Source organism: Bubalus kerabau, chromosome 10, assembly GCF_029407905.1.
Source record: "Bubalus kerabau isolate K-KA32 ecotype Philippines breed swamp buffalo chromosome 10, PCC_UOA_SB_1v2, whole genome shotgun sequence".
Classification (NCBI taxonomy): Eukaryota; Metazoa; Chordata; class Mammalia; order Artiodactyla; family Bovidae; genus Bubalus; species Bubalus kerabau.
Window position 1 is genome coordinate 77,436,599 of NC_073633.1, and position 25,895 is coordinate 77,462,493.

Here is a 25,895-nt window from a genome sequence, read left to right on the forward strand (position 1 = left end):
ACTAATTGAGAAATTGCTACTGCCAAAGAAAATCTTACTTGATTTGATAGAGCAGACCTTCTGGTTGAATTAGAATTGTTAATGAGATTTTAGGGGTACTCAGTCCTCCCAAAGATCTGGACTCCCATATAATAGCTTTAAAGTCAGTAAAATCCTGTAATGAAGCAGGAAATTTTGCTGGGAAGGGGACACAAACTAATAGGAACTGTTAGTACCTGTGCTTGACCACTTGGCTGATATGTTTAAAATCCTCTATCAGAAACATGCTTATAATAAAGCATAGAAATCCTTATCAGAAATATGCTTATAATGCTTTATATATACATTTTTTAAAGAAACAGCTGATGAAGATAAGTTCAGTAAGTTCAGTTCAGTTCAGTCACTCAGTTGTGTCCGACTCTTTGCGACCCCATGAATCGCAGCACGCCAGACCTCCCTGTCCATCACCAACTCCCGGAGTTGACCCAAACTCATGTCCATCGAGTCGGTGATGCCATCCAACCATCTCATCCTCTGTCATCCATTTCTCCTCCTACCCTCAATCTTTCCCAGCATCAGGGTCTTTTCAAATGAGTCAGCTCTTCGCATCATGTGGCCAAAGTATTGGAGTTTCAGCTTCAACATCAGTCCTTCCAATGAACACACCCAGGACTGATCTCCTTTAGAATGGACTGGTTGGATCTCCTTGCAGTTCATGGGACTCTCAAGAGTCTTCTCCAACACCACAGTTCAAAAGCATCATCTTCAGCGCTCAGCTTTCTTCACAGTCCAACTCTCACGTCCATACATGATCACTGGAAAAACCATAGCCTTGACTAGACAGACCTTTGTTGGCAAAGTAATGTCTCTGCTTTTCAATATGCTGTCTAGGTTAGTCATAACTTTCCTTCCAAGGAGTAAGCATCTTTTGATTTCATGGCTGCAATCACCATCTGCAGTGATTTGGGAACCCCCAAAATAAAGTCTGACACTGTTTCCACTGTTTCCCCATCTATTTGCCATGAAGTGATGGGACCAGATGCCATGATCTTAGTTTTCTGAATGTTGAGTTTTAAGACAACTTTTTCACTGTCCTCTTTCACTTTCATCAAGAGGCTTTTTAAAGTTCCTCTTCACTTTCTGCCATAACAGTGGTGTCATCTGCATATCTGAGGTTATTGATATTTCTGCTGTCAATCTTGATTCCAGCTTGTACTTCTTCCAGCCTAACGTTTCTCATGATGTACTCTGCATATAAGTTAAATATGTTTTCTTTATAACAGTTGAGATTTCTTATTAACAGATAAAATGTGTTATCTGATTTATGTGAATGATTTTAATATTGGAAACCAAGTTTAGAAAATGACTGTGTATAATTTGCTTTAATAGCAAGTATTCTTTTATTTACAAAGAATTACTGTATATGTAATATATGACTGTTTTATAGATTATTTATACTGTAGAAGGAGAAACTTAAGAGTACTTGTTGATTTAACTACTAGTCTATAAATTGAGCTTTATTACAAGAATATTTAACCAGAGATACCTGTGAAAGTATTCTTGAGCAAGATTGGAGTAATAGTCTAAAGACCTTGATCTGTGAACTGCAAACTGATGTACCATGTACGAAACTTCTATCTTTAAAGGCAGATGTGAAAATTTAGATTGCTATTGTTTAAGTATATTTAGAAAATATGAGATACCAGAAGAGCATTTGTTGAATGAGATTAAGCCTTACTGTATAGTATAAGGTACCATTATTTTGCTGATGTCTTCTGATCCTCTCAGTGGAATAAATGTTGATAATAGGGTCTAGGGAACTCTACAACTCCTATGTTACAGGTAGTTGACATGAACAGAGAGATTAGTTAATAGTTCCTGAGTTTCCAGGAGCACTGCAATGTCCAAATCTTAAATTTCTTAGAGGACTGTTTATATTTATACTACTGATTATCGTTGGAGAATTTAGTTTTCTTTTTCACTTTTCTCTCATCCATTGGTTGTAGGTTTTTTGAAGTGAATGTAATTTTTCACATTTCCTCTACTCAATGAGCTAATTTACTTCATTTCTTTATAATCGGTTTTTTAAATCGTCCTTTGAGTTTTTAATGACAACAGTTCTTTTACTTTGATTTCTTTTTATTCTATTGAAGTTGATTTATAATCTCCCAGTCCTTCCCTCCCCTACCCCGTCTCCCCCTTGGCGCCACAACTCTGTTCTGTGTCTGTGAGTCAGCTTCTGTTTTGTAGATGCGCTTGTGTCATTTTTTAGATTCCATGTATAAGTGAGATCATATGGTATTTGTCTTTCTGAGTTATTTCACTTAGTGTGATAATCTCTGGGTCAATCCATGTTGCTGCAAATGGCATTATTTCACTCTTTTTAATGGCTGAGTAATATACCATTTCATATATTCATGTATGTATATTCCACATCTTCTTTATCCATTCATCTGTTGATGGACTCGTAGGTTGTTTCCCTGACTTTGCTATTGTAAATAGTGCTCCCTGGTGGCTCAGATGGTAAAGAGTCTGCCCGCAATGCAGGAGACCCAAGTTTGTTGCCTGTATGGGGAAGACCCCCCCCTCCTCCCCGGAGAAGGAAATGGCAACCCACTCCAATATTCTTGCCTGGAGAGTTCCATGGACAGAGGAGCCTGGCAGGCTATATAGTCCATGGGGTTGCAAAGAGCTGGACACAACTGAGCTGCTAACACTTTCACTGTCGTGAACATAGGGGTGCATGTATCTTTTCAGATTATAGTTTTGTCTGAGTATATGCCCAAGACTGAGATTGCCGGATCATATGGCAACTCTTATTTTTCGTTTTTTGAGAAACCATCATGCTGTTTTCCATAGTGGTTGCACCAAATTTACATACCCAACCAATTAAAAAACAATCTTTATAACTTCCAAAAGTGGCATTTAATTCTTTACCAATTTGTTTGGTAATTTTTAAATTTCTTATTTTTCATTTTCTGTTTTTTTTTAAATCTTATTAAACATTTCATATATAGTTATTTTGTATCTTAAATTCACTAATTCTATTATTAATATGTGAAGTCCTTACGAGACAGGAAGGAAGCGGGCAGGGCACAACCATTAAAAGAATGACAGAACCCTGAAGAGCAGGATACCACAAACACTGGTTGGAACCTAGAAGGCCCAAGAGGGGTAGGTAGAAGACTCAACTCCGAGAGACCTCGCGCCTCCTTATACACTCACTGAAATACATTAGCATGTGCTAAATGGCACACCTACAGGCACGGTGATAGTTCTGAGGGTGACCTTAAAGGTCAAACAGTGGATGGTACCCCAGTTCCTAGAAATATCTGCCACTTCTCAAAGATAGACTATTCCTTCCACTTCATAGCCTATGAAATTACTCAGCCCATAAAAACTGGCCACCCTCACACCCCGAGGCAGACAGTTCTCACCTTTTCACACCGACCACATTCTGTCTGTGGAATGTGTATCTCCCAGAGCGGCTCTCACTTTCCTAGAGGACCCCATGCCTTGGGGCTGCCTCTCTCACCCTCAGGGACAGCCTGTACTCTGTGTGTGGAGTGTGTATCTTTCTAAATAAACCTAATTTCAGGCTCATTCTTGAATTCTTTACAGTGAGAAGCCAAGAACCCTTCACTTGGTGGCCTGTCCCACAGACTCACTCGAGACCTGGAATATGACCATCCTCTCACACCCCATTTTTCCTACAACACTAAGGGAGTTATATATGCTATGTTAATTCCTATTCATGACAACTTGTTTCCTTGTATGTTTGACTTTTTTATGAGCTTATATTTGATTAAACACCAAACATTCACTCCATCATGTGTATAATTCCCTACAATTTTATTTCCCCTTTTGTAGCATAAATTTCATTTCCTTATTTATAGGGCTTCCTTGGTGGCTCGGACTGTAAAGAATTCACCTGCAATGCGGGAGACCTGGGTTCGATCCCTGAGTTGGGAAGATCCCCTGGAGAAGGGAACAGCTACCCACTCCAAAATTCTGGCCTGGAGAATTCCAGGGACAGAGAAGCCTGGCAAGCTACAATCTATGGGGTGTATTTTACTAGATTTTGTACTTACTGTTCCTTGTATTTAAAGGATTTGCCTTTCTTCTTGCTGAAGTGTATCCTTTAGTAATTTTTTTAGCAACAGAGTATGGCTTATAAATGTCCTTAGTTTTTGTCTGAAAGTATATTTTACACTTTTTTTTTCAAATAAAAATTCTTGATTAATAGTTTCCCCCCTTCCTGTCAGCACCCTCAAGATATTATTTCATTGTATTATGAAATTTGGCAAACTTGGAACTCTGAAAGTCTGGTCTCTACCTAATTGTTATGCCTTTGTATGTAATGTTTTCCTCTGGTAATTTAAAAAAATATTCCTTTTCCATATCCTGTCACCACTATTTACTCGGTGACCTTGGGCAAGTTCTCAGCAGAGGTGATGAAGTAGTATCTACCATAGGGACTGTCATGATGATTACGTTCATAGAAAGCATGTGGAGCCCTGCATATTTCAAGTATGATGTAGATGTTAGTATTTGTTGGTTGTTTTACCATACTTGATATTCTGAACACATTCCCATGATATTCCTAGGTGTGTGTATGTTGTGTTATCTGTAGGCATTCTTTTAAATAAATTATTGATCTGAAGACTCATCTTTCTTCAGTTCTAGAAAATTTATTAGCTTTTATATCTTTACATACTGCTTTTTCCTAATTCTCCTTAATTTCTGTGTTATTTTCTAGGTAATTCCTAGGTACATTTTCCAGTTTACTAATTACACTTTGACTTTGCTCAGCCGATTTATGTGACCTTGGTTGTTTTTATTTCTCAGTGAATTCTTTCTCATGTTCAGGTTCTTGCTTGCTCTCACTCACTGCACCTATTCTGGTTTGGTTTCTGGCTGTTTTTTATCTTTTTTCCCCCTTCATGTCTATTGTTTTTGTTTGTATTTTAGCTTTGGAAGGATACTAAACGTGCACATTTTATTTTCTGATTGCTACTTTTTCTTCTATGTTGAATTCCTACAATTGTTGGTGTTTGTGGGCTGTACATCTTAGTTTAGTTGTCCTGGTGTGTTTTGGTTTCATATTAAGTGGGATTTGTTTGTTTGTTTTCTTTCTTTTCACCCTTACCTAGTGTGTTTTGCATGTTCCAGCCTGAAACCATGTCTTACATTAGAGGGTTGGTTCCCTTGATTCTTGATAACATCAGGATCAGGCTTATGTCTCCAAGAAACACAAAGCAAAAGAAGGTCTGTTCTTCTGTTGAAGGAACATGTAACTACATGTAAACTAAATTTCCATGCAATGGTTAGGAAGTAGCTTTCCCCTGCTCATTTTACAGGCAAGGAGCCCCTCCACCTCAGGCGTTTGTTTCAGTGAGCCTGGTTTCTGCCCCAGCCTTGCACGGGGGCATTTGTAGTTTCTGTTACTGTCCTTATGGGATATAGCCTTCTGTGCATCTCTGTTACTTGAGCCTGGGAGACTCACAGTTTCAGCTTCCTCAGGTGCTTTGTATTGCAAAAATTTATCTTTAGCAGGTGGCTTGCTCCTCTTAATTTTCTGTTTTATAGTAATGTATTTAAAAACACAACTGGAACAGAGGAGCACTTCAAAGGATGAATATACAAAATGATTTTAATGGAAGTCATCATTTAAAATTAATGTATATGGTGCATATCTTTCAAAAAAGTACCATTTTGCTCCCCTACCTATGAGAAGTATATATTTTTACTCCTTTGCCAATAGTTATGAATTTTTGATCTTTATTAAAGTAATGTGTGAAAAGCAAATTTATTTTTAATGGCTAGTTAGATTTATCATTGCTCCATATATTTATTGGCCACTTGCATTATTTCAAGAATTTCATTGTCCATGTTCTTTGTTCCTTTTCCCTTTAAAAAAATTTGTATCTATTTTTATTGAATTACTTATATTTGGTTGTGCTAGGTCTTTCGTTGCTGCATGCCGCCTTTTCTCTAGTTGCAGAGAGCAGAAGCTACTCTCTAGTTGCAGTGTGTGGGCTTCTCATTGCAGTGGCTTTTCGTTGCAGGGCATAGGCTCTAGGCGCTTCAGTAGATTCAGTGCACACATGCTGCTATATGTAAGATAGATAACCAACAAGGGCCTATTATATAACCTAGGGATCGCTACTCAATATTCTGTGATAACCCATATGACAAAAGAATCTGAAAAAGAATGAATATATATATATATATATATATAATGTTTAACTGAATCACTTTGCTGTACACCTGAAGCTAACACAACATTGTAAAATCAATTCTCTGTGTGTGTGTGTGTGTGTGTGTGTGTGTGTTTGTGTTAGTCACTCAGTCATGTCTGACTCTTTGTGACCCTGTGGACTATGGCCCACCAGGCTACTCTCTCCATGGAATTGTCCAGGCAAGAATATTGCAGTGGGTGGCTATTCCCTTCTCCAGTGATCTTCCTGACCCAGGGATCAAATGCAGGCCTTTCACATTGCAGGCGGATTCTTTACTGTCTGAGCCACCAGGGAAGCCATAAATCAACTATACTCCAATAAAGTTAAAATATTTTTTAAAAACGAAAATGAAAATTTAGACAAAACATGCCAAGAATAAAAAATAAATGCGGCTGGCCTCAAACTTCTTTTCAATGTCAGATGATAGGCGATAGTGAAGTAATACCTGTAAATGCTGAGGATAAAGAAATCTAGATCCTGCAAAGTTGGCATTTATTATGAAGATAATTGAAAGATATTATCAAATATACCAGCACTGAAAAGGGGTATTATACATGTACTATTCCTATAAAATCTGTTTAAAGGCAGGTTAATGCTACCAGGAGATTAATCAAAACAAGAAACTCATTGGATAATATGTCCCAGTATATAGAACTTTGTGGTAAGCAAAATATACTAAGTAAATAAAAGAGAAGTCAAAGGTTGAAATTTTAATACCAGACAAAGGCAAGCATAAGGAATAAAATAAGATGAGCATCTTTTTTTAATTCGTGAAGGTGTTGTCTAAAATGATAATTTACACATATTTATGTGCTGTGAATATTTTTATGCCAGATAATGACAGAAAACTTATAAAAAATACTATATGCTTAAACCAAAACTATATATTATATTCAACCACACTTGAAACATTAAAACTCAAGCATTTATTGGATTATATAATGAAAAACAAAGTTTTACTAACACCCTCCTACACACCTCACCCTGGGGACTAAAAACAAAAAGAAACAAATGATACCATATTATTTGACTTTAATACAGCAAAACAGTAGGTAGCCTCTCTATTTTTTCCGTCAGAAAGCCTTACTTTTTATGTTTATATTTATTCCCTGGGTGTACTCTTTCTATTAGCAAACTTTTATTATTTGCATCTGCTTTTTTCTTTGGAGTTCTTTTATTGTGTTTGTTGAAGGTCTGCTGTGTGCTCCATGCTGAAGGAGCTGATCCAGGGTATTTGAAGGAGTCTCGCCTGAAGACCTAATACTTGAGTTAAGATCTAAGAATGAGTAAGAGGGAAGGATTGGCTTTTTAAGTAGAGGGGGTGGCATTTATTTGTTATTTTGGAGGAAGGAACCGGTGAAAAGTGCCAGGTACTTTAAGAAAGCCATATGGTTGGAGTAGAGAATGTTGTTGGGGTGGAGTGGTTATGGAGTGGGGAGGATTATGAAGCAAGGTAAGTCTGGAAAAGGTTGATGAGCTCCTGATCACTCAGGGATTTCATGCGAGCCATAATAAGCAGTTCATTATCGCCCCTAAAGAGAGGATAGTCATTGAATAACTTTTAATACAGAATGATATGGTGAAACTTGTATTATCTTTTTCTTCCACTCTTATTCATATATAATTGACATACAGTACTGTGTAAGTTTAAGGTGTACACCATAATTTGACCTACATACATCATGAAATGATAATCACAGTGGTAATGTTTAGCTGAACATCTGTCATCTCAGTTCAGTTCAGTTTCTCAGTCATCGCTGACTCTCTGCGACCCCATGAACTGCAGCGCGCCAGGCCTCCCTGTCCATCACCAATTCCCAGAGTTTACTCAAACTCATGTCCATTGAGTCAGTGATACCATCCAACCATCTCACCCTCTGTCGTCCCCCTTCTTCTCCTGCCTTCAATCTTTCCCAGCATCAGGGTCTTTTCAAATGAGTCAGTTCTTTGCATCAGGTGGCCGAAGTATTGGAGTCACAGCTTCAGCATCAGTCCTTCCAGTGAAGATTCAGGACTGATTTCCTTTAGGATGGACTGGTTGGATCTCCTTGCTAGATTTAAAAAAAGAAAAAAAAAATTTTTTGTGATAAGAACTTTTAGGATTTACTATCTTAACAACATATATATATATATATATATATGCATAAAACACACAGTAGCATTCATTATATTAATCATGTTGTACCTTACATCCCTAGTACTTATTTATCTTGTAACTGTTAAACAGATTGTATCATTCAACTGCCTTCATCCAATTCCCTTTCTTACCACTCCTAGTGACCACAAATATGATATTTTTTTATGAGCTTGTTTTTTTGTTTTGGGATATTTTGTCTTATTTTGTGTTGTTTTGTTTAGAATACAATTGACCTAACACACACTATGTTGGACTTTTGTGGTGGCTCAGATGGTAAAGAATCTGCCTGCAGGGGAGGAGACCCAGGTTCAATCCCTGGATTGGGAAGATCCCTCGGAGAAGGAAATGGCAACCCACTACAGTATTCTTGCCTGGAAAATTCCATGGACAGTGGAGCCTGGCGGGTTACAATTCATAGGGGTCACAAAGAGTCAGACACAACGGAGCACACACTACCTCGAAGAATAACGCATTGAGAGAGAATGATAGCTTGAAGACTAGTGTTAGAGAAGAAACTGGGCAGATTTGAAAATCTATGTAAATAATATATCTAAAATATATTTTAAATAATATAAGTAGTACAATCCATGGAACTTGATGATGGACTGATGGGAGATGAAGTAGAAAGAGATATCAAAGGTATGTCCTTGGTTTCTATTCATTTTGATGAATGATGGTAACATTCACTGGCAAAAGCTGTGAAAGAAAAAAAAAAGATGCATAAAGGTACCTCAGGAGCCAGCATAGAGTGAGAAGAGAATCTAGATCTAAGCCTTGAATGCTTATATTTAATGGCTTGAGAGGTAAAGGAGACATGGATGGAAGAGCTTAGGAGTAGGAGGAAAGCTTGGAGTGTGTAGCATCTTGAAAAGCCAGTGGGAACAGTGTTTAAAGAGGGAGTATTTTGTTGATCACTGCTGTGAGCAGCCAGCCAGATGTCCATTGGATTAAGTTTGGAGGAACTTGTTTTGATGGAATGGCCAGACAACAGTTTGGAGCGTCAACACTTTTAAAAAGAGTCTCAACTGTAGAGAAAGAAGCAGGAGGTAGCTAAAGGGAGTGAGTCATCTAAATACTTTTAATGGGTAACGTTTGAATATCTTTAAAAGTTGTACTGCAGTAGGAAGGGAGAGGAATAAAAGGAGTCAAAGAGAATAGTAGTGTTGGGTTCCTGGGAAGACATATAAGTCATATAAGATTCCTTTGAAGCCTAGTCTCCAAAACTATAATAGAAGGATTTAACTTAAGTGAGAGGATGGAGTACTCTAATATAAGAAAGGTCTGAGGGTAGGATGGGTACATATGGGGGTGGGTTTGTATGTTTGGAATCAAGATGAGGAAAGAACTTCTCAGTTCTAAAAGAATTCCTTGAAGTGATCTCATTTATTGCTTTTCTGTTTATTGTTTTAACTGTGGTATCTAGCTATTCATTGTCTCTATTGAAAATTTTAGTTCACTAATTGTTTTTCATTTCCATGAACCTACTTTCAGAGTGGTTTGTTTCTTTTTGCTTTGGTTGACAGCCTGCAATTGTTTTACTCATTCGGTGTCATCTCATAAATTGATGGGTGTTTTCTAGTTTGGAGCTAATGGATAGTGAGTTCACCACCCTCCCCTCCTGCCCATTCCCACCTTTAACTTCTGAATCTTTAAAAATATATCTTCTTATTGTTCTTTGCTTATTAATATATTTTATTGAGCTTGAGTGTTTGAGATCAGCGTTGCCAGAAACTGCGATTAGTGCCCTATTGTCTGCTGTTAGTCCCAAAAATAAAAGTTAAAAGTTGAGATTTTTTGCTTTTCTCCCTTTATTTTCTCTTCTTCTTTACCTCTTCTTTCCTCTTTTTTTTGGTCATTTACCCTTGGTAGTTTAGAAATTTACAAAACAAATTAAATAGAGTAGGCACAGGAAAAAATGACACTAAAAGAAGTTTCTGCTTTCCTTGGTGACTGTCTTCCATGCCTGTCTGCCTTTTATGTTGTTTTTTTAAAGCCTGCATTTTGGCCTACTTTTATTTAGTCAACTCTGAGCACATGCTAGGTTGCATCACAACACTAGCATTATTAGCCGATCTGAACATTTCAATACAAAGTACTATGACAGTTATGAAGATACTTATATATAATTTCTGATAAGTATTATTTTTATATAACTGTTTCACCAGACTTCTGCAGATTATTCAGAATTCAAGGAGGTAAGATTTCTAAATAGCTTTTTTTCAGTATGTGAGACTCCAGACACAAAATTATTAATTTGTTAATAATTATTAAATTTTAATATTAACAATTATTAATTTGTATTTTTGCATTTGCAGCAGAGCTGGACCTAAAATTTTATCATACGATTGACTTGGTTTGTTATATTTTTACATTCCTAATATATATTTTTTCAAAAGTTTCAATGAATTATTTGTTTGGTAGTTTCATGTGTATATTTAGAAAATAACTACTGGCCTTTTCTATAAAAGTGTAAGGTCCCTATTAGGTAATAACAGAATCTAGATTGGCTGTGTATGTGAGAATGTAGTAATAATTAAATAGTTTCCATTTGCAGAGTTCCTCATTTTTGCTATACTCAATGTAACTACTTTGCCCATTACCTCATTTAAACTTTTGCAGCAACATTCAGAGGTAAGTGTTAATATGCCCACTGTACAGATGAAGAAAGAATGCTAGATTAGTGATACCAAGTGTCTTAAGTATACCGTTGTCCAACATTATTCACAGGGAGTGATTCCAGGAGCCCCTGTGGATACCAAATGTGTGGATGCTCAAGTCCCTTCTATAAGGGTAGTACAGTGAATATGGTGAGCCCTCCGTATTCACGGATGTGAAACCCGAAGATATGGAGGGCTGGCTGCAACCCCTCCCACCTCCCCTTTAGCCTCGCTAAAGGAATTGAGGTACAGAGATGAGGCAACTTGCTGTTGACCTTCAGCAGATGACTTAACCTCACCACAGCTCTGTCATCTTCTATCTTCCTAATCGAGGCTTTCCATCTCTCTAATCTTTACCAGCGGTACACAGATGCCTAGGTTGCAATCCTACTTTGGAAATTCTATTTTTTTTTTTTTAATTTTATTTTTTTCTAAAGGTCCACAGATAAGTTCTTTTGCACAACCATGTCTGAGACCATCGCCTTAGTAGTAAACGGTGCTTTAGAGTGAGGCAGACTTGAATTTGAGTCCTAATTCCCCTAATTTTTTCTGATGAGTGACATTGGCCAAGTTTTTTAGTCTCAATAAAATTCATCTATTAGGTTGGTGCAAAAGTAACTGCAGTTTTGCATTGTTGAACTTTGCCATTGGATATTGGAATACATTCTTAAATAAATGTAGTTATAATGCACATTTCTTACTTTGTTTTTTTGCTAATGACTTATTACTTACTGTTTATTTTGGACTATAGAAATGATGTTAGACAAAAAGCAAATTTTAGCAATTTTTTGATTTGAGTTCAAATGGGTCATAAACCAGTGGAGACAGCTCACAACAACTCGTTTGGTTCAGGAGCTGCTGGCAAAATGTACAATGGTGGTTCAAGAAGTTTTGCAAAGGAGACGAGAACCTTAAAGACAAGGATGCCAGCCACGGGAAGCTGACAGTGACCATTTGAGAGCCATTGTCAAAGCTGATCCTCTTAAAACACATGATAAGTTGCTCAAGAACCCAGCATTGACCATTCTATAGTCATTCAGCATTTGAAGCAAATTGGAACAGTGAAAGAGCTCAATAAGTGGGTACCTCATGAGCTGACTGAAAACCAAAAAAAAATCATCATTTTGAAGTGTTGTCTTCTCTTATTCTATGCAACAACAATGAACCATTTCTCCACTGGATTGTGACATACAACGAAAAGTGGATTTTTTATGACAACCAGTGACGACCAGCTCAGTGGTTGGACCAAGAAGATGCTCCAAAGCACTTCCCAAAGCCAAACTTGCACCCAAAAAAGGTCATGGTCACTGTTTGGTGGTCTGCTGCCCATCTGATCCACTACAGCTTTCTGAATCCCGGTAAAACCAGTACATCTGAAAAGTATGCTCAGCAGATTTATGAGATGCACCGAAAACTGCAATGCCTGCAGCTGGCTGGCAGTGGTCAACAGAAAGGGCCCAAAGTTTCTGAAAAACTTACTTCAGAAGTTGAATAAATTGGGCCTCATCTGCCACATTCAGTTGACCTCTCACCAACCACCACTTCTTCAAGCATCTTGACAACTTTTTGCAGGGAAAATAGTTTCCACAATCAGCAGGAGGCAGAAAATGCTTTCCAAGAGTTGATTGAATCCCCAAGCATGGATTTTTCATTATTATTTATTTATTTATTTATTTTTTTGACTGCTGGGTCTTCATTGATGTGTGGGCTTTTCTCTAGTTGCGGAGAGCAGGGGCTACTTTCTAGTTGCAATGCGGGGGCTTCTCATTGTGGTGGCTTCTCATCGTGGAGCACAGGCTCTAGGATGCACAGGCTTCAGTAGTTGGGTCACGTGGGCTCAGTGGTTGCAGTTCCTGGGCTCTAGAGCACAAGCTCAGTAGTTGTGGTACATGGGCTTAGTTGCTCTGAGGCGTGTGTGATCTTACCAGATCAGGGATAGAACTCATGTCTCCTGCATTGGCAGGCAGATTCTTTACCACTGAGCCACCAGGGAAGCCGCCAGGCATGGATTTCTGCTTGGCGAATACACAAACATTTCTTGTTGGCAAAAATGTTTGATTGTAATGGTTCCTATTTTGATTAATAAAGATGTGTTTGAGCCTGGTTACAATGATTTAAAATTCAAGGTTCGAAACCACAATTACTTTTTCATCAACCTGATGTAAACTGAACATAATATTATACCCTACCTCAGAGTTTTGTTGAGAATAAATTGAAGTAACGCTTGCAAAACTTAGAATGATTTAGAGTTCATCTTACACATTGTCTGCTATTAAGATGTCATTACTATTGTATCTTTTGTCCCATCAAAACACTCACCCTTGCCATATTGTGTATCAGTTTGATGAAAACCACCTTAAGAAAGGAATAATGGCTAGTTTTCGTTATTTAACTTCCATTAGTGGAACCGTAATGGAAGTGGACAAGTAGGCAGGAGATCATTTTATCATACCAATCAGCCAGACTTCTCTGCTGTGTATTAGTTTGGCTTTAGTAGGATAAAGGAGGAGGGAGAGGTTGCCGGGAAATGTTCCTGAGTTGTTTTTCTTCTTCCTCTTTCTCTTCCAGCTTCTTCTCAGACCTTAGCATCGTAGTATCACAGATTCCCAGTTTCCTAAGTTCATCCTAATTTACCTAGGTACTTTCCCCACTCCTACCCATCTCTCTTCACCTTCATTAAATCTCATCCTATCCTCCTTTCAGATTGCATTCAGTTGTGACTCATTTGATGACTTGGACCCCAAGTCTCTACATTCCTAGGCTATTACTCAAGTAAAGACCAACTTGAATCCTGAACACTGTCTTCCTGCCTTGTAAGCCCATTCCAAGCCAGGGGTTTTCGCTTTTGATTATTGGGAAAGGTTAGCCAAACTTTCAGACTTGTCCACAATGCTGTCCTAGACCTTTTAATCTCCTTTACTGTTTATACTGAGTGATTATAAAGTGCTATAATAATGATACGTGTTATTACCACTAGGTTAGGTTACAGTAGATAAATTTTGCTATATGTGTGTATAATGGCTTTGCAGCTTGAAAATTGAGGCTGAACCACTTACAGTAATTTAATAACTTATTGGCTTATCAAAGACTGAAAAACCTATGGAAAACATAGAATTTGAGCTAGAATATAAAGGACGGGTATACTTACTTATATAAGGAAGGAGGAAAGGCGGGAAATCCTAGTTAAGGGCACTGACCTGAGGAAAGGCTTAAGGGAAGGAGCATGCAAATTTGGATCATTGTAAGTAGATCTTGTTGTTTGTTTGTTTTGTTTTTTTTGTTTTTTTTTTTTTTTTTTTTACTTTTTCAGCGGTTCCTGTAATAGGAATAAAACTAGATATTTGGAACCAAACTTTGGAAAATCCTGAATACTCAACTAATATTTAAGCTTTCTTTGTATTTCCTTCATTCTTAAAGGTTGTTGGATATGTATTGATAGTTTGTTTATAAGACAGTTATTAACTTTTTTGTTTCTCTTCCTTTGCAGACCTAGAGAATCAAGACATAATGGGAGCATTTTTAGACAAACCAAAGATGGAAAAACATAATGCCCAGGGGCAGGGTAATGGGTTGCGATATGGGCTAAGCAGCATGCAAGGCTGGCGAGTTGAAATGGAGGATGCACATACTGCTGTGATCGGTCTGCCGAGTGGACTTGAAACATGGTCATTCTTTGCTGTGTATGATGGGCATGCTGGTTCTCAGGTTGCCAAATACTGCTGTGAGCATTTGTTAGATCACATCACCAATAACCAGGATTTTAAAGGGTCTGCAGGAGCACCTTCTGTGGAAAATGTAAAGAATGGAATCAGAACAGGCTTCCTGGAGATTGATGAACATATGAGAGTTATGTCAGAGAAGAAACATGGTGCTGATAGGAGTGGGTCGACAGCTGTGGGTGTCTTAATTTCTCCTCAACACACGTATTTCATTAACTGTGGAGACTCAAGAGGTTTACTTTGTAGGAACAGGAAAGTTTACTTCTTCACACAAGATCACAAACCAAGTAATCCGCTGGAAAAAGAACGAATTCAGAATGCAGGTGGTTCTGTAATGATTCAGCGTGTGAATGGCTCTCTGGCTGTGTCGAGGGCCCTTGGGGACTTTGATTACAAATGTGTCCATGGAAAAGGTCCTACAGAGCAGCTTGTTTCACCAGAGCCTGAAGTCCATGATATTGAAAGATCTGAAGAAGACGATCAATTCATTATTCTTGCATGTGATGGTATTTGGGATGTCATGGGAAATGAAGAGCTCTGTGATTTTGTAAGATCCAGACTTGAAGTCACTGATGACCTTGAGAAAGTTTGCAATGAAGTAGTCGACACCTGTTTGTATAAGGTAGCTAGACTTTTTTTTTTTTAAGACGAAATGATTTTATAGCATCTTAATTACTACTATAGTATAAAATCATCTTAGAGCCTATAGCTCAGAAATAAGTTTTTGGTACAGTTGCAGGATACTTTTCATCAATTACAAAAATAATATAGAAATACTTCTTAGAAATAAATTATCCAGTTACCATAAATGCAAGAGTTATCTGGATGTTTAGTCTTTTTTAGTAACCATAATTACTTGAGTTTTTTGATATGGAATATTATCAAAGGTAAAAAGACTGTATCAAAGTGAATGTTTTCAAAAGAGGAATGGGGAGAGTTAAGCCTCATTGTCTATAAATGAAAGGCATTTTAGAATTTTAATATTTTACCATGTGATATCTCAGTATATTTATGGAAATATGAATCCGTAGCACCAACAGAGAGAGGATTTAGTGATGATTTGGTGTTATGTAATAGAAATAGCCTTGGACATGGAGTCAGAAGAACTTGGTATGAGACTGTGTATGACTTCAGGTAAGCTCTTTAAACTATCTGGAAAATCAGTTTCTTTAATTGTTCAAGAGAGAGATATTATTACCCTGTCTTATGGGGTTGTCTGGATAATCAAATGGGATTGTGTAGAAGAGCAACAGAAGGTTCTGCAGACTTAAGAGTCAGAAAATGAAAGTGAAGTCGCTCAGTCGTGTCTGACTCGTGTGTGACCCCATGGACTGTAGCCCACCAGGCTTCTCTGTCCATGGGATTCTCCAGGCAAGAATACTGCAGTGGGTTGCCATTTCCTTCTCCAGGGGATCTTCCCAACCCAGGAATCGAACCCAGGTCTCCTGCATTGCAGGCAGACGCTTTACCCTCTGAGCCACCAGGGAAGCCCCTTGAGTCAGACGTGGAATCAAATCTTACCTCTGTTACTTTTGTACTGTACAGTCTTGAACAAATTGTTCAGCCCCTCTCAGCTATTTGAATGGAGAAAAATATTATCTAACTCATAAGACTGGGGAATGAAATGCATGAGCTAATGTATACGTATAAACGTGCTGCTCCCTTTTTAAGCAGGTTAAAATGTTACACAGCTTACTCCTTCAGCTGCAGCACTAGCACCAGAATCCAAGCCCTTGACTTGGGTGCGGTGTTCTTTGCCACACTGTTGTATTTTGTCAATAATGCGTACTAATTCTTCGTGGGTTTTCTTTTGTTTGCTTAAAAAATGCTGATTTTATAAAACTTTGGAGGCTATATATTTGATTTTCTTTTAAAACTCAGAAATAGTAAGTCAGCATAATACTGTTTGTAGTTTTATATGCACAACTGCCAGCTATACTTAAAATCTTAATTAAAAATCAGGTTTATGTAACATCCAACACAAATCAAGTTTATGTAACATCTAACAAATATGTTTTAAAAAAATCAATAGAAGGACAACTTGATAGTGCACACTGTCAATTTCTGAATTTAGGAGGAACAATACAATGTCGCTTATGTTCTTTGTCCCTTTTAGTATAAAAAAGGGACAAAGTAGCATTCATTTGCTAGGTTTATCCTTTAGCACTTGAGAATTCAATACTTTGTTAACTAAATTAAAAGCTGTTTTCTTAAGAGACTTATCAGATTCAGATATTAGTAAATTATGACTCAGATTCCACTTTATCTGTTCTGCATTATGCTCTATAGAAGGTAACTCCCAGTTATTATTAATAATAGGAAAAGTCTGATTTGTGGGGAGGCCAAAATTGATTCAAGTATTGTAATTATAGTATTTTGAATATGTAGGTGTCTAAATGAATGTACTTCCTAAAAGTTAAGCCTTTTTTTTTTTAAATTATGAAAGTTAAAAGTTGGTTTATAAACTTTATATATGTAGTTTTATTTCTAATTCTATATTTCTACTTATTATGAAGCAAATCAATTAGTCTCACAATTTATTTTAAATGTAAATTTGTCAGGTATATGTGTAACTACAGATGAAATCATGTTGTAAAGAATATCACTAGTATTTTCTACCTTGTTGAATTCAATGTATGTGTGTATGTGTATTTGTGTTAGGTATCACTTCATGTTAAGTAGGCCACCAGTAAATGTTCAGAAATATTTATTTTATAGAACTTTAAAAAATTATTGTTGCAGTAGAGTTTAACCTGTAGTGTTTCTTTCCTGTCTTTTGGAGTGTTGGTTATTCTATATACCATAGGTACTATATATATATGTATTTGGGGGGGTGCCCTTCCACATGTGCATATATATTTTTCTCTCCTTATAAACAATATATATTTTCACTAGAACAAGCATAATTGACATGGCTGTAAAGGTTCTCAAGGCTTTGAAGAGCAAAAAGGAAACAAAATGTTTTCTCAAACTTTTTTCTTCCCAGGGAAGTCGAGACAACATGAGTGTGATATTGATCTGTTTTCCAAATGCACCCAAAGTATCGCCAGAAGCAGTGAAGAAGGAGGAAGAGTTGGACAAATACCTGGAAAGCAGAGTAGAAGGTGGATCATTTAACAAAAAATAAGTAGCTTTATTAAAGAAAAACCTCAGCATAATCAAACTTTTATAACGTGTTAACTTTTAGATCTTTACATACATGACTTCGACATTTGGTGTTTAGTGTACAGAAGTGGGAAAGGGCATTTCTGTAGTAGCTGTTGAGGTATTTGTTACTGTCCTATTACAGTTATATTAGAAATAACAAGTATGGCCCAGTACATTCTGTTCAGGATACTTGGTAAAGTGTTTGTATACTTTCAAATTCTTGATTAATTCACTGGCATGAATAATTTTATGCCAGGAAAGTCTGATTTATGGTTTATTATAAATAGATTATTTATGATGGTGATAATTTGAATGCCATCTTTTGTGTAAAGCTGTGTTTATGAATTTAACATCTTTGGGACTTTTAAAATAAGAACTTGAAGATCATAGCCTGGTTATTAATACCTTTCATGTGCCACAGCTTTTAAAAATTCATTTTAAACTATTTCAAAGCTTCTTGCCTAAGCCATGAACTGCCTCACCTAGACAACATAAACCTGAATAGAAGACATACTAGGTCTCTACCTGGCAGAAATGTAAATACTGAATAAAATCAAGAAATTAAGTTGGAAATTACAGAAGTGTATTTATCATAATTCTGCAGATTACTTTGAGACAATTAGAAAGGCTGCCTTCAAATATTTGAAAAATGTTAAAATAATTATTGATGTAGCTGCTATTTGGTATAAATATTAAGTATCCCCAGAGAATTACAGTTTATTGCATATATGCAATAAGTATGTAGATTATACAGTTTCTTTAAGCAGGAAAAACTTGACATGCCTATGATAGTGTTAAAATGCATTTTTGGGGGGGCTCCTAATGTTATTACTTTGCACGTTAAAGACCTTTAATAGCATGTAAACATTGATACACTATTAAAGACCTTTAATACCATGTAAACATTGATATACTATATACTTAAATCCTGTTGTGCCTGCATTATTAAAATTAATATGCACTTTAATTTTGTTTTCTCTCTTTACTGTTTGATACCAGTTATAATTAGTCTGGTGTTAGAATGGTGATTGGTTTTGATTTCCAGTACTGTCTTAGAGTTGCTATTTTGTTTTTTACTTCTCTCCCCCACTTGATAGTGATATATCTATTAATAGTATATACGTAGTATTTACTATTTCACTTACTGAGCATACTATTCAATGAGTTTGTCTCCTCACTATTACCAAGGGTCTTGGAAATTCTTGGTTTTAAATAATTCATATCAGTTTGAGTTATTTATACATAATACAGTAAGAAAATATTTAGAATGCTACCAAGTTATAGCACATTGGTTCACACTGCTTGTTCTTGGAAAAATACAAAATCTGAAGAGGAATATATATTGGGATATGTTGATATTTAATTTATTGGCACTTTAACTTGAGTGTACATGTTTTCTTATTGATTTAAAGAAATACCGACTTTAGTTTTATTTACTAAGAAATGGAGTCAAATTTTAGAAATGAATTCCTGCTTTTTCTCTTTAGTGTGCACTCTTAAGTTTTTGATGCAATTATAAATAATTGCTTTAGATAGGTAATTTTATGTTATAATGTTAAGTTTTATATTGCCTATTATCAAGCAAGAATTGCCATCTGAACAAAATTTACTTTAATACTCAATATTTTGGGTATGCTGAAGTTTTGTTATAGTTGTACTGTTCAATTGGAGATTATTATGTCAGAAATACAATATTCTTTACCAAGGTAGATTTGATGAGCCTGCATCTAAATATTATATTAATTAAAATCACTACTATATTTAAAAACATAGAATGTAGCTATTTGCGTTGTAAAAATTGTTTTGTGTCTTAAAAAGTGATAAATACTGCAGTCAGCTTTTAAAACACGCACTGAATATCTTTTTCTATTTTTCTTTCTTTAAATACATGCCTTCACTAAATTGCTGTGACCTACTAAACCTCATTTTATTTGCATTGAATACTTCTGGCTTCTCTGACCACACCACAGAAAAGGACAAAGGCTTAAAAGCTCTCCTCCTATGATCTACGAAATATACTTGACTCTCTAGGGTTGTGAAAAGATGTAGCTCATAATTTAAACCATACCACTTAAGGCTGTGGTCCTTCTAAGTCAATTTAAGAGGATATCTGTGTCGTTTATATATTTTTATTTGCTATTGACTACACAAGCTTTAAAGTTTCTAATTTGGAGATAACTAATAAAATTTCTCAGACTCAGCAGAGGAAAGTGAGGAGGAGCAGCATATATGAGCATGTGAAACATAGATCTTCTGTACACATATATTCTTTAATAAAAGCATTCAGTCTTTTTACAATTCTAATTGAAATGTATGGTCCAAGAACAGTTAAAGGACTATTTCTTAAATATTCCTTTTTCTTTATTTTTTAAAGCAGAAAGAAGTAAGGCTAGTGTAGTGTTAAATGCTCAGATAATTTAAATATATTGTCCCATGTGAAATAGGAGATATGACTGTTTTTAAAGTCTTATTTTTTTAAAGAATTTGTCTTCCTGTAATTTTCTTCACAATTAAAATATCCTAACTTTTATATTTTAACAAAAAAGGTATATAATACATCAAATATAGATGATTCAAGGTAATGTTTTTAGACTTGAAAGCATCAATTGAATTTATCATCAGTGTTCATTTATATTGTATCTAGTTATCTGTCCAATAATTGTACTGGCTTAGCAGAGACTGTATGTTAAGTGTATTATAGCTTTAGATTGTGAAATTGTGCAGTTTAGGTAAACATCAAATTCCTTTATTTTTGTACAGCAAATTTCCAGCATTAGAATCATGTAGAATAAATATACTAGATGTTAAAGATTATACAATAAAGGAACTTGGCAAACCAAATCTGAGATCCTTGCTTTTTGTTCAGATTTAAGACTGGTTTAAAAAAAGAGATGGTAAAATTTGGCCTTAATCCTAAAAAGGACAATTTGAGCCATTTAAAGAAGTATGGGTAGCAGCGTCTGTCTTTTAATATGTGCCTTTAATGATGAATTAATATTTTGAAACTTGATAGAAGAATGAAAGATCTTTACATGCATTGTTATTTTCAATGGTATTTACAGATTGAGAACTACAACAATATCCAATGATAATAAAGAAAATTTCTTAGTGTAAATAATGGAAAACAAAAAATAAAACATATAACCACAGATACTCTTGGCATGATCTTATGCTTAGAATAAATATGCTAAAACTCCAGGTAAAGACTTCTTGGACTTAAAGTGAATAATTTGAGCACTCTTTAAGTTGTGCATAATGGGTTGGTATTCTGTGGTATGAATGACAATATGCATCTGCGTGGCAATACTGTAGATCATATCACTCTCCCATTTAATAACAATGTTTTAAAATTAACAATTTTAAATACAGTTGTATGGTTTATCAAATTTTTTCTTTTTAAAAAAACATCATGAAATTTAGACTTTTTTCCATTCTGTAGGCTTTGTTCAGATAATCAACAGGAAATGGTATTTATCTGTTTATTGCTTAAAGATACTTTAGACAGAAGTTAAGCTGCGAGAAGTGTCCAAGTGTATGACCTATTCTGCCCATGCTACTTAAGTATCATTTTGTAAATATAAACATGTAAATATGATTTGTGTTAGTGTATCATCAGTAAATCCCACATACTTATAGGGTTTCTTTTTTAAGATCTTGAAATTGTTTGTTTTTTTTTAATCTGTGTATTGTATTTTCAGGGCAAAATTCAGGAAACATGTTTCCAGTCTAATTAGAGGAGTTAATCTCCTCAGAAGTAACTAGCTGGCATCTTAAGAGGAATATCCTCATGTGTACACACGTATCCCTGATTATGTAATATATTGATTTTAATACGAAATTTTTTCACATTTTTAATCTTGTTTATATTTGGTCTTTGAAGTTAATCTGGAAAGTATTGTATCTCTTGTATCATTTTATACATCCTTTTGTCATCAATTTTCAAAGTTCAATTTGATTTTTTTTTCCTTGTACTAGGTTAGAAAATCTCAGATGTGGTATATGCCATCTTTAAAAACCTAAGTTATCTTTGTTTCATTTTATTATTATTATTAAGTTTGAATAACACTTACAAAAAAAGTACTTCTGATTCCCAGAAATCATAAAGAAGCAGGGGGAAGGCGTCCCTGACTTAGTCCATGTGATGCGCACATTAGCGAGTGAGAACATACCCAGCCTCCCACCAGGGGGTGAACTGGCAAGCAAGTAAGTTACATTTTGAATACTCATAGCATTTGTCTCAGTACATGAAAATGTTTGGCGTCCATAGGTCAGATGCGTATTTACATAATTTCTAAAGTGACTTGAGAATGTTTAACTTGTGGTTCATTGCTTTTCAGTGTTAATGATATATGGTGCTTATCTAGAATAGGTATCAGAATATCATTGTAACTAATTATACTGAAGACTGTCTTCAGTGGAGGCTTAGATTACACTGATTATTTCATATAGTGTAAATGAGATAATACGGTAAAAGAAAATTTTAAACTAAATTACATAGTACTATAAAATTCCAGGTGTCAGTATTATTCCTACTATAATTTGATTTTGTTAATTCCTGGATAACTAAATACCCCATGGATGAGCATCTGTCTCTTCCTGCACCTGGACCATTTCTCTGTATCTGATTTTCCCGATGTTTTTGGATGTCGATGCTGGTTACTTGGGTTTTGGTGTGAAGGAAGATAGGTAGATGCATTTCTTGTTTTTTTCTCTCTGCACTTTAGTTCATAGAACTGGACTTAATCTGTGTTAAATATTAACCTTACATCTTTGTAAACTGCAGTGGAGACTATACAGTTTTACAGTTCAAGGCTTAAGACATTTTTACCTCAGATATCCATGTAATTGATCTACAAAGATATATTGACAAATTTCCTTGTTTATCTACTTGTTCTGTGAGTGTAGCCATGTTTTTAAAAATTTCATGTAATTGTTTAAAACTTCGTGTTTGAAGCATTTATATCTTGGAAATTGTTTCTTCCAATAAGATATTCTGTGAAATGATTGAATATAAAATTGCTTCAAGTCAGTTTTGTAAGTAGGGAGGCTATAATTCAGAAGTACCACTGCCGATTCTTATTTCTAATAAAATTATTATTCAAAAAGTAATTACTAGACTTGCCAGGGAAATGTCATATTTGACATTTCAGTTTTAATAGAGCTTTTTTTAAAGGGACATTATGAAAAGCAGAAACCTATATGTAAAATATCTAAATTATTTTACTATAACAGATGTTGAAGTTATATCTACTTCAAAACATTCAACTCTTAAAACCAGAATATATTATTTCTTAAGAAATGTATCATCATTTTTGACTTATAAAAACTAAATGCCAGTTCAAATAGACATAGACCATATAGACTGAATTTTTTTTTCCAAGCCATGACTTTTTTCTTCTATTAATTGTATTAGTAGAATGGTACATTTTAGAATAAATTCACCTGTACTTTAACAATGGGGCCCAAATATCTTAAGATAAGGCTCAGTTATTGGCAGTAAGAAATATAAGTAAAATAATTTGTGAATGATTATCCTTGACATTTTAATGAACGCCTGGCTATGAGTTATTAAGCAGTCTTGTGCTCTGAAGAATTAACTTTCTGTATTTTTTTTTTTTCTAAATTTAGGCGGAATGTAATTGAAGCCGTTTACAATAGACTGAATCCATACAAAAATGATGACACCGTAAGTAACATTTTAGCTCCTCTGCTTTCCCTTCCCTTCCACTCGAAATGCATATCCTTGCTACCTGTTTTTGCAGAGCTGTTTATTGTACCCATTCTCTTACACACACCCCTGATTGATTGCTCTGAACTCTGCCTGCATCACAGTTCTAGTGCTTGAGGACATTAATCATGGTCAGTGGCCATTTAACTCAAACAGGAGGAAAGTCCCTTTTAATTATTTTTTTAAGCCTCTTCAAGCAATCAACTTCAGAAGTTTTTTCCCACTAAATATTTTTTTTGAAGCTGGGAGTATCTCTGCTCAGTTTCTTGAATTGATTCTGAGTTTTGTAAGCAGCTGCAACAGAACCTCAGAATGCCCATCTCCATTAATACCCATTCTTTGCCAGGAACCCTACACATTTCATTTAAATACTAAAGTAGAGAATTCTGTTTATATAAAGATGTTTAGAATGCTGTATTCTCCAATTAGGGCTTCCCTGGTGGCTCAGCAGTAAAGAATCCGCCTGCCAATGCAGGAGATGCAGGTTTGATCCCTGGGTTGGGAAGATCTATTGGAGAAGGAAATGGCAACCCACTCCAGCATTCTTGCCTGGGAAATCCCATGGACAGAGGAGCCTGATGGGCTGTAGTCCATGGGGTTGCAAAAGAGTCAGACACGACTGAGTGACTAAACAACAGCAACATTCTTCAATTAAGTTTTCTATTACAATTCGATTGTACTGTTGTGATTACAAAAAACTGGTAAATCATTTTGGCCTGGCTCTGAAATATATTATATTCTGCATTATGAAGCATCCTCAAATCTCTTGTTACTTGAGGTTTTCATGCAATAAAAATTTATAAAGATAATATTCTAAAAATAAATTGGGTTTATTGAAGGGAAAAATAAAGTTCTTTCTGGTAATTTATTGGTTTAGAAATACATTTGGTCAGCCTCATCGTAAAATCTTATATTAAATATTTTACTCCAAAACCAAACCAAAAGGTTCTTGTTGTTTAGTCTCTAAGTTGTGTCTGATTCTTTTGCCTTGTAACAATTCTTGGAACAGATTATATATTGATATTTCATAAACACATGTACATATATACTGTAGAAAACATTTATATTCTAAAGATCAGTCTTACAAAACTTTATCTTTTTGCATTACTCAGAAAATAATGCATCTTTAAGTTTTAATTTAGTTCATTGTTTTGCTTTGTTTCCTTCTATAAAGGACTCTACATCAACTGATGATATGTGGTAAAACTGCTCATCTAGCCATGGAGTTTACCTTCACCTCCAAAGGAGAGTACAGCTCAACTTCATTGAACCTTTTAAACATCCATCCTCAACTTTAAAGAAGGGCGTATATGACATGGGTGAGAATGATTACACCAGAGAACTTCAGCAGTACAACAGCTAGCCCAGAACTGATTTTTTTTGTTGTTGTAAATTTGAGACTTATGTAAACGTGATTTCAAACCATAATTCATATGTTGTAAATCAGACTCCAGCAATTTTTGTTGTATGATTTTGTTTTTTGTAAAGTGTAATTGTCCTTGTACAAAATGCTCATATTTAATTATGAACTGCTTTAAATCACTATCGAAGTTATAAGAAATATTTGGCTTATTGTGTGATGCAACAGATATATAGCCCTTTCAAGTCATGTTGTGTTTGGACTTGGGGTTGGGACAGGAAGAGCAGCAGCCGTGTCAGCTAGACACTCACGTGTGCACCTGATTATGGAGAATTATTCCAAAATATTATTACAAAGCTGAATATCCAGGGAGTTAATTGAAAACTATTTTAATGTTCTTGGCAGTGGGATTGGAATTGTTGATAAAGTTGATCCCTTCATTTAACTGTCTTTTAGGTTCTCTCCTTGTTGCCATGAGTATTGCAGGTAATAGAATATATTCATAAGAATATCAATCTTGGGGCTAAAATGCCTTGATTCTTTGCACCTCTTTTACAAGTCCTTACATTTAATTACTAATTGATAAGCAGCAGCTTCCTACAAATAGTAGGAGACTGCCACATTTTTGCTATCATGATTGGCTGGGCCTGCTGCTGTTCCTAGTAAGATATTCTGAATTCCATTTTATCAATAAAGCTTGATTTAACAAACAAGAAATTTAATCATGTATGTGTAATTCCTCCTTTACTCCGCCCTTATTTTAAAAAACCATACCATTGTAAATGAGAAGTTTCTTATGGGGAAAGATGTTAGTCTCTTAATTGGAAAATACTGTTACTCAAGGCATAGATGGAACTGGTTCCCTTCTATTAGAAAGACTATAAAAGATTTAAGTCTATGTTGTTCCTTGATCTATTTTTAAGTGG

At 35.5% G+C, this 25,895-nt stretch overlaps 1 protein-coding gene across 1 annotated transcript in view; it reads left to right on the forward strand.

The window, feature by feature from the left end:
- PPM1A (protein phosphatase, Mg2+/Mn2+ dependent 1A) overlaps positions 1 to 25,686 on the forward strand; it is a 40,682-nt gene extending 14,996 nt beyond the window's left edge. Inside the window, exons 2-6 of the mRNA XM_055538243.1 lie at positions 14,503 to 15,356; positions 17,721 to 17,838; positions 21,976 to 22,084; positions 23,510 to 23,567; positions 24,784 to 25,686. Of these exons, the coding sequence (XP_055394218.1) occupies positions 14,523 to 15,356; positions 17,721 to 17,838; positions 21,976 to 22,084; positions 23,510 to 23,567; positions 24,784 to 24,813 (1,149 nt within the window). The 5' untranslated portion in view covers positions 14,503 to 14,522 and the 3' untranslated portion in view covers positions 24,814 to 25,686. The remainder of the gene's footprint in view (positions 1 to 14,502; positions 15,357 to 17,720; positions 17,839 to 21,975; positions 22,085 to 23,509; positions 23,568 to 24,783) is intronic.
- Positions 25,687 to 25,895: the final 209 nt, after the last annotated feature.